The sequence below is a fragment of the Opisthorchis viverrini genome, assembly GCF_000715545.1.
Source record: "Opisthorchis viverrini unplaced genomic scaffold opera_v5_253, whole genome shotgun sequence".
Taxonomy (NCBI): Eukaryota; Metazoa; Platyhelminthes; class Trematoda; order Opisthorchiida; family Opisthorchiidae; genus Opisthorchis; species Opisthorchis viverrini.
Window position 1 is genome coordinate 625,746 of NW_008751909.1, and position 10,335 is coordinate 636,080.

Consider the following 10,335-nt stretch of genomic DNA (forward strand, 5'->3'; position numbering starts at 1 on the left):
ACCGCATATTATCTTGTTCAAGCTTGACGACCAGCAGTGTCTCTGAGGTCGGGAAATTCGAGAAATCATCGGTAACGTGTCATTTCAGTGGACTTCTGCTCGCAGTGAAACTTTTGAATGGAGATAAGGACAAATGCGGGAATTACGACCAATACGTGAGTGGACATTCAGTGTGACGCTGAATGCTTAGCAAAGACGCTAGTCAATGAAGTATATGCCAATGAACATTTGTGAAAACCGCCAGGTAAGGGTCTTTGAGGCAAAGCGCTCGTCATAGATATTAGTGTCAAAACAAGCGAAGCAAGTAGCGTGAAACCGTCAATGATACAGGTCCAGACGTTGAAACGTCAGACGCTTCAATTCAGGTACCTCAGGTCCTTGATAAAACGTCCCTGTTTGCAATAGAGCGCCCTAAAGGGCCTTCTGTTCTATAGACATGTTGAGAATCATGGGTGCATGTTTCCGGACTCGACGGGCGGGGCGAGATGGCTCACTGGTTAGAGCGTGAATTTACCGACCGGAAGGTCCGTGGTTCAAACCCGATCTTTGCCCCCCGACTTCTCCTGTCTAGGCTTGGGCAACCTGGCAGTATCCCAGCCCTCGTGTTCCCTCCAGCTGGCATGGCATCCAGGTATAGCTGAACGATTTCTTGACAGGCGGGTGTCATTAGGGCTCAGGCAACCTAATATGGTGATAATATGCTTGGCGGAAGAAGTATCGTAAGGGCATGTTTGTAGTGGTAATGGGTGAAGCACTCATGGTGGATGCAACAGGTGGCTATGAGCTCTTTCGCCCATAAGGACCTGTAGGCTTGCTCTCACTGCGCAACGCATACATAAGGGGATGGCATCAATCAACTTAACGTCGTTGACTGCAATGGTGACCGCATTGAGATGGTGGTGGAACCTTTCAGCCATGTACTGATATTTCGTACTTTATTTTCCCTTCCGACGAACGATCATGGTTTACATTCCATTCGCCCGTATGCACTATCTCCACAGGCTGTGCTGGAGGAGACCAGCTAAGTTGTTCTTCGAATTGTTCGGTCCATCATTCCAGTCGATGTTTTTGCGAGTTAATCAGCCATCTTTTTCGCTTATCTGCTGCTTCCCTATACACAATGGGTCCTATTATTTGGTATAGTGTACGGCTATTCCCGGTAGTAAGTGCTCGCTACGAATGCAGCGACCTAAACGACCTAAAGCTGCCACCTTGACGTGGTGGTTGGTCCGAACAAAACCCCACACTCTCCCACTGCCTCGTGGTTCAGGCTTTTGAGTCAGAGGCTAGGGTCAGGGTCCCCGAACAAAACCCCACACTCTCCCACTGCCTCGTGGTTCAGGCTTTTGAGTCAGAGGCTAGGGTCAGGGTCCCCGAACAAAACCCCACACTCTCCCACTGCCTCGTGGTTCAGGCTTTTGAGTCAGAGGCTAGGGTCAGGGTCCCCGAACAAAACCCCACACTCTCCCACTGCCTCGTGGTTCAGGCTTTTGAGTCAGAGGCTAGGGTCAGGGTCCCCGAACAAAACCCCACACTCTCCCACTGCCTCGTGGTTCAGGCTTTTGAGTCAGAGGCTAGGGTCAGGGTCCCCGAACAAAACCCCACACTCTCCCACTGCCTCGTGGTTCAGGCTTTTGAGTCAGAGGCTAGGGTCAGGGTCCCCGAACAAAACCCCACACTCTCCCACTGCCTCGTGGTTCAGGCTTTTGAGTCAGAGGCTAGGGTCAGGGTCCCCGAACAAAACCCCACACTCTCCCACTGCCTCGTGGTTCAGGCTTTTGAGTCAGAGGCTAGGGTCAGGGTCCCCGAACAAAACCCCACACTCTCCCACTGCCTCGTGGTTCAGGCTTTTGAGTCAGAGGCTAGGGTCAGGGTCCCCGAACAAAACCCCACAATCTCCCACTGCCTTGTGGGTCAGACTTTTGAGTCGAAGGCTCAAGGTGGAGTACCTCAACCAAACCCCCTTCCTCGGCCTGGGCAACCGGGAAGTATCATTTGCCCTCGCAGTTCAGCGTCCACCTTCTCCCAAATTAAAAGCGACAGAGTCGTAAATTTGGTTTCTTGCCCTACGCATGAATGAGCCTCACTGGATTCACTGACGCACCTTTCTAAGGTAAAAATCTTTGGATAACAGTACTCGAAGTAGCTGTCACAAGCAGCAAAAATGACGCGTCGTGGAAAGACTATTCGACCTGGAGCGACCGCCTCACTCCAAATCACGGTATTGCCTGCTCTGACGCTCCGCACAAGCTTCTAGTCGCCCCTCATCATAAGCTGGTTCCGCAGCCAGTCAATCGACCAATGGTTGGAATCTATCTGTCACATAACGGGTTTACAAGTATTGCTACAAAACCAACCGTCTGACTTTGAGAATCATTGAAAACAATACGCAACGGCTATGAATTTAGCCCTCCTATTGCTCGTGGTAGGTGCGCCAGACGCAACACGTTTTGGGGATATAATTCAGACCGCGCTTTGGTAGGTCGCCACCCTTGACGAACCCCCGCATTTACTGGCCTATACCAGGAGCTAACAAATAGGGAAGTCAGTCCAGCGTTAGGTCTGTGGGTGTCCGACTTGAGTTACCAGACCACATGATCTGTTAGATCCAGCCAGCTATAATAAATGATGTTCCCTCTGTGGAGATACCCAATAAGCTGTCGAAATTGTGTATGCCCATAGTGACTGGCCTTTTTGTCGCGCGTGCATGTGTATGTTCGACAGTAGCAGACGAATGTTGGAAAGCATCGTTGCGAGGAAACCAACCATTAAAGTGGATAACGCCGTTGGTGTGCCGTGCGGCTACTGATCAAGACGGATTAGGCTGTCGTGCGTTATTTCGGCAGGACGTTACCAGTGTCCTCTTATGTTGCCGCCAGTGGTCAAAAGAAAAATCGATAGTCCGCGCTCTCATGGTCTCGATCATGCTGAACATCGGAATCAAGTAAGCTTTTACGTTTTTACTCCGCGCCAGGCTTCGGTCCTGACAAAGATCACATTGGGACACCTGCGTTACCATTTGACTGATGTGTTGCCTCAGTCGAAATCCCTGCTTGGCGTAGTCTTCAGAACGGGTCGCACATGACATCAAACTCAAACGTCGCAACCGAGATCACGACTCATCTGGTGTGACCAGGATACTGATACCCGCAGCGAAACCCCGTATGGAATAGACTAGAAAAAGGATGAGTTTGTGGAAGCTTGATGGTTAGGGTGCGGACTTACCGACTGAAAAGTCTGTGGTTCCAACGTAACCATGACCTGTCAACTGCTCTTGTCCAATCTTAGAGAATCTGACAGTCTCTCAGCCCTCAAACTTCGGATGGCGTGGAAGGTAGGCCTCAGAACGTGCTGATGATAATGATAAATTGTCCTCAGATAAGCCAAGTACTGGAAAGTCTCAGTGGAACCTTCGATACGCAGTACACAACAGTAATTTTCGTGTAGCCTGTGTTATCAAGAGGAATCTCCATGAACCTTAACGTGACCCTCATCCACCATATAGTATGAGATGCCTTTGCGATGTCAAAATTAATTGCGGCACTCCCTTCGTCATCACAATAAAAACGATGAGACGGAATTGCACAAATATTGCATTTACAGGCGACCGTACCAAGCACTTTGTTTGACTCACAGATCTAGGATGCACGCAGCATCGTTTTGTGTGGGTGAAGGCCTGAGAGTGAAGATATGCAAAGGCGAATGACACCTAAAATTTTCTCAGGTCAGAGAAGATGCCTTAGTTGAGGTACCGCACATTGAGTCTTTGACTCAGATTCACGCATCAATGATTCAATTTTCTGAACCGCGAGGCAACAGTTATCAGGGTTTTCTTGAGGAACCCTTCCCGGACCCGGTGACTCAATAGTCTGACCCGCTTGGCCCCGGGTCACAGCAGACGTGCTGGACAGAGGTCATTGAAATACTTTTAGTATCTGACAATCGGTGTCTTTGGTCTGGTGGGTACACCAGATCAGTAATGCTGGAGTACATCGAATAATTGTCGGAAGATATAACTCACCCACGATAGATGGGCTGCTCACATTCCGTAGGTTGCGCTGACTTCGCCACTTGCTTCACACACCAATCGATCGAATTCCTCAAAGGGCTCTTTTCGCACAATCACGTGAAGTGTGGAGACTAACCAGGGGGGTCAAACAATAGTAGCGAAGCATGAAAGCTATTACCATCAAACTCAACTGCGCTGGTCATTACAGCCTTCCTGGATGGGATCTCGGGATGGGACACAATGGTTAGAGACATTGCCAGATATGGTCCAGTCGTGCACCCAATGGTGCGCACGTATCCAAGCTGTTATCTTCAATACATAGCTTCCCCTCGCGATCTTCCCATTGAAAACTCTACTGTCACCCCTGTTACTACTACTACTACTACTATTACTACTACTACTACTACTACTACTACTACTACTACTACTACTACTACTACTACTACTACTACTACTACTACTACTACTACTACTACTACTACTACTACTACTACTACTACTACTACTACTACTACTACTACTACTACTACTACTACTACTACTACTACTACTACTACTACTACTACTACTACTACTACTACTACTACTACTACTACTACTACTACTACTACTACTACTACTACTACTACTACTACTACTACTACTACTACTACTACTACTACTACTACTACTACTACTACTACTACTACTACTACTACTACTACTACTACTACTACTACTACTACTACTACTACTACTACTACTACTACTACTACTACTACTACTACTACTACTACTACTACTACTACTACTACTACTACTACTACTACTACTACTACTACTACTACTACTACTACTACTACTACTACTACTACTACTACTACTACTACTACTACTAATAATAATAATAATAATAATTGTTCAACTGTGAAACCCTTTCGGTGCATAGCTGCTAAGATACTGTTAGGTTGCCCAAGCTCGGATAGGAACAGTCAAGATGCCGCGGTTGGACTTTTCGATCAGTAAGTTGGGGTCTCAGCCACTGATGATATAAAATAAGGCACCAATTCTAGTTTTATATCAGTGAGGAGGTCATCCGTCAGTTCGCTGAAGCCGCAACGGGATACCGCTTCATCCATCAAACAATGATTCCTTAGATATTCGCGTTGCTGCGCCATGTAGGTAGCAAACCAGTAGTTAGATGGCTGTTGTCAATGTTACGACGGTAGAGGCAAACAGCTGTCGTCTAAAAATCTGATCAAACATACTTGAGAAGTGGTATGGAATGAGTATGCTGGTGATCAGAAAATCCAGATGTACTCGAGCGCATGTACCCACAAGCTGTACTCTTTCAGTTGGTTGTGGTTGAACCATATATAGTGTCTCCTCAAACGATCCCTCTGAGTTTGGTGGTTAAGGTGCATTGTGCTTCAAAGTTTTTCCTTTATACAAGTGGCGGTTCTCCGGGCCGCTCCGTCGAATGTCATATTTCCCCAAAATTACGGTTTCTCGAACATAACTGAACAATGCAGCAGTGGGGATTTCATCCTTGAGTTTCTGCACCATTCTTCAATTGAGCGCTATTCAGTGACGTGGAATGTGCCTTTCAAGTAGCCTGTTTGGCTGCAGACATATTGGGCTTTTGTCCAGTCTTTATCCTTGTGTCGGAGACTATTTATAGTCAGTATGTTTCAGGAGTTCAACGTGACGTCGTCGCTCCTCATTACGTTGAGTTTCTTGGCTATTTCTAATGCACCATTCATCCTTTGATCTGCGTACTTCCTGCAAAAGTTTGATTCTCGTTTTGCAAAGCTCTGACTGGTCCAATGCACATCTTGGATACCGTCAGTCTCGATCAGTCTTGTCAGTCTTGAAGGTATAACTTCACCCTTATTGATTTGGTCTTTACATCTTGAATCCGATGGTTTCATTGGCAATAGTCCCGGCACGATTCCTACTACTGACTTATAGTTCTTCCGACGTGTATGGTGCCGCTTTGTTGGAAAGTGGAGACTTCCGTAATATGGATTGATTCAACAACTTGCTTGACGCAGATTTTATCCTGGAGAAGGATATCTACCCAAAAAGTATCCACATTTGTTGTTGCCGGTGACTCGCAGTCAGCACCAACGTTAAAGTGCAGCGTCATTCAGTCTCCTCCATATCGCTTGATACCATAGGTCATTGGTAGATTCAGTCCTCCAACATCTGTCTGTTTTTAATTTGTCTTCCAGTGTGACAGCGCCATTCTGATCAGGGTCGTGGCCAATGGACCTGCCCAGACTAATGTAGTTGGACTCGCTGCCTCGGTTGGGTGAGGCGACTTGATATTGAATGCTAATACTGTTATTTCCCTGTCTCACTATCGTGAAGCTTCTCCAGGGCCAGTTGCACCATGAATTTCTGCAGCGTATGATCTGCGTTGTATCACACACCACCTTCATTGTAATTTAGTTGCGTGACAGCTATGCGGCCTAGTAAAGGTAATAATACTAGTAGAGACAAATATCCACTTCTTGGATGCTGATCGTCCCATTGGTCTGAGTCTCCACAAGGCGGATGAAAAGAATCGTTCAGTTGTAACACCCTTCCAGTGTCTAGCTGCCATGCCACTCGAAGGAAGCACAAGAGCTGGGATACTGCCAGGTCGCCCACGCCTAGAGGCAGAGGTCAGGTTCGAACAACGGATCCTGCTGTCGCATTCCAATCACTGAGCTACGTATTCATTGTAGCCACTATGACCTTTCTGATCCTTCTTTTACGTTGGAACGGAATAAGAAGCTAAGGGGCACTACAACTTGGAACCAGATTTTTTTACTAGTGTTTTACTAGTGGGAGCTGAAGCATGTCACATTGAACAAGTTGGTGTGTACGTTGCTACGTACACACCAACTTGTCCCTTCATCTACATGATCTAGTTGAGCGTTGATGCCATCTACCATGGCCCACTCTTGCCCGACGTTACAGGAGGTGGACATTATTACCCCTTTACTGTTTCCGTATGTTTAATGTGTTTCAGCCGATACGCTCATTTGTCTGTTTGCGGCACCCAGTTATTGTTGAATCCACCACTCGGTCATCACGTTACAATGGATAGTGCCGATCCCCCGCGCTTTACTGCAAAAGCCAAAGTCAGTACGAACTGTAAGAATGTTTATTTCTTTTAGTTAGGAGAATGCATTCTCGAGTGGAAGACTTCATTTTCGTCCCCTTTCCGGCTTTCTGAAGCCACAAAATGGATTGAAAGCTACTTTAAGAGAGAAGGAGGTCACGTCGAACGTGTAGGCCTTTTTCTCCAGTTTGTACTCGATCTTGGAGTTATCTGCCGCGTCGAGAAGAATATACTTGTAGAAAAGTACTTGTGAGTTGCCTCCATTTTTATTGACCCTTATAGCTTCAACGATGATCGAATTGCAGAGCTGTTTTCTGGTTCTTGTCCTGAATCTGTCCTGGTGGAAAATGTGACTGGTAAGTCTGAGCTGTAGCCGAATACCTTAGCGTGCTATGGTGTCCCTGCTTCCGCAACTAACTCCACCATTATTTGAGAAACTGCATCAGGTGCTGCGTGAAACACCAGCAGATAGCTTTATTCTTTGTGATTACGTACAAGGAACGTCTCCACCGGGATTGTCTTATCTACATTGTACTCTTCCGAGATGTTCGGCGTGAAACAGTGTGGGTACATAAACTGAGATCATTAATGACTCGATCGCACACTATTTAGCTATACGTCGATCGGTTTTAACTCAATCCTGCAAACAGTTCGTTACTGTGTGACTACTACTGCTACCTTTTATATTATCGCTGCTATGTGTACTTTGTAGATTGATGGACGAACTGTGACATTTTTTGGTTTCAAAAGTGCTCGATACCTCTCAAAGTCGAATTGACAGTCCATCTTCCGACCATTTCGCATCGTGTGGGGTTTTCTCTACGGTACACCCGTTCTTATTGCGATGAGAGAGGTGTTGTAAATTTAGTATCCTATTTCAGGCAGCACTTTTGACCGTTAATTTTTCTTTTCAATTCGGCTGCCGCGTTTAATCCCTTCATGAAACATTGTATACATATATTTCCTTAACAAGTGTCGTCCACGAGTGTTTTTGGTCGCAGTAGCTACGTTTAATCAGCCATTAAATTTCTCCTCAAGTCATTCTATCTAGGTTTGGACAACCCTGCTCTATCTCAACCCTGGTGCTTTCTCCGGGCCACATAGCAACTCTCATTTGCTTGAAAATAGCTCAAAATATCATGAAACAGAAAGTGGTTAGTTATCACTCGTCACACATCTACTGGTGACAGTCCGGGATAGGTGTTCTTCGCTGTGTCTCCGCATTCTTTCTCTATTTTTCATTCAATAATTAAGGTTTATCAGCTCATGCCTTACTATTTTGATGTTTGCTGTTGATACCAGTCCTACCAACGACCTTCTCCCGTTTCCAGCCCAACAGCTACTTTTAATCTTCAATTTTGAATAAAAAACCAATGAGTTGTTTCACAGTTTGCATTCTTCAGATGCATGCTCATCCTTTTTAAAACGTGAATACCTCTACCTTAACTTTTTCCAACCACCTCTTTAGATGTAATATTTAGGTATGCAAAAAGTCTTTGGTAGAAAGGCTACGCGGCTATCCTATCTAAGTCTGTAACCAGCACTCAACGAAAAGGTGTTTTCGTGGATAACTCCATAGTTACATTGCAATATCGAGGAAAGTCGTTTTCAGCGAATATGGGTCTTTAGAACCTGTTGATAGAAGCATAGATATTGATAGAACGCAAATAATGCGTTCCGCCGAGCAAGAAGCCTATCCACCTACATATCATCATCATGTCATCGACAGCATAACATCAGTGTTCAAAACTGATGTTTCATTGCCGTACGACTGTCATTTGTTTGAAAGTCTTGTTGTGAAGAATGAACAGTCGTCGTGGATGGAGGAAAAACCGAGTGCTACATACTACTACATCCTCCAGGTGCTCAATCAGACGATCCGGTTAGCGACTGCCCACAGGAACGCCACTGACATCAATTAGCAGCCCCAACCATGCATAGATAGGATCACTCAGATACCTTCCTGCAAGGCGAGTTGCACTGACGATGCCCAAACGTATCGTAACGGCTTTCACTCCCTATGCCAGGTCAAAGGTTGACCGACTGCATCCGCACAGCAGCTTAAACTATCGACCGGTAGATGATTTTTAGACTTCAGATTGTTACCATTTGATGTATAGCCAGTAGCCTTTGGCTAGCCACCTCTATAACTTTTAGATTAGTCCTTTGATTCCCAGTGTTTCAGTTTTGCCGCTCCACACTGTAACTGACTTGCCGACCGAAAACCTTTATCCTCGGGGCTTCGTTTTCAGAAAATGGCTCCCATTCGAATTCGTGTCCAGTGCTGAATGAAGGGCGGGATGCAAACGCATCCGTCTACCCGTACAATTACGAGCGTTTGGCAGGCTGCGCGAACTTAAGCCACAGTGAAGCTCAAGCATTGTTTCGAACAATCATTGATCGGTGAGCATTATGAGATTAAAAACAGTTGTGCAACCTTTCATTTCAATCGCCCCTCAATCTCTCGACAGTTTTTTTGAAATCATTGGGTACCCTAAGGAAGAAAAATGAAGATCTAAGCTTAGCACGACTGCTTAACGTACGAGTATGTATTTAATTCTGGTTGATTTCGACCATTTCAAGCATCAGGTTCTTAATATTTTGGAAGCTACGCCAGTCGGTCTCTTCATATCATTTCCTTCTCCAAGTCTGTCAAACTATCTGTCTGGTTGGTCTCATTTTATGCTTGGAGATGAAAACAAAAACTCTTATAGTAAAACTAAGAATCCGGTATTTTTTCTTAAAATACTGTGACATCTGTATGTTTGGAGTCGTACGACGACAAGTACTCCCCCCGTCGTTTGTGTTCAGTGCTCATAGATTTAATTTTTGGCCTTATTGGTGATAATGCACATTGTGAAACTTTCACAGAAAAAGATCATTTCGTGGTGAATGGGTTTGCATGTTTAGAGGTCCAAGCGTTCCCCGCACCTTATGCTGCTTGTTCAAATCTCATTTTGTCTAATTTATTCTGTAAATTATGTGGACTTGAAAGGTTTATTAAACTTTGCTACAGTTAGTCTTCTTCAAGTAAATTGCTGTGGTTGCATGCAGAAGAAGCGGGCTAGTTCTCTGTCACGGTATGATGCTGATTGAGGAACTGCTGAAAGATGGACGTGGCAAAATGAACTTATCAGCGATTCTGAGTTCACAGGTAGGACCAATTTCGTCGTACTTTCGACTGGTGCTTTATACGCTCACTTGTGTCGGAGTCTTGTTGCGCAGTGATCACCGA

At 45.5% G+C, this 10,335-nt stretch overlaps 1 protein-coding gene across 1 annotated transcript in view; it reads right to left on the reverse strand.

Annotated features, from left to right (window-relative positions):
* Positions 1-4,263, reverse strand: part of T265_14742 (hypothetical protein) — a gene marked incomplete at both ends in the record, with an annotated part of 8,383 nt that extends 4,120 nt beyond the window's left edge. The window contains 4 exon segments of the mRNA XM_009175034.1: positions 540-701; positions 922-1,021; positions 4,044-4,140; positions 4,146-4,263. Of these exon segments, the coding sequence (XP_009173298.1) occupies positions 540-701; positions 922-1,021; positions 4,044-4,140; positions 4,146-4,263 (477 nt within the window).
* Between the last annotated feature and the right edge of the window lie 6,072 nt (positions 4,264-10,335).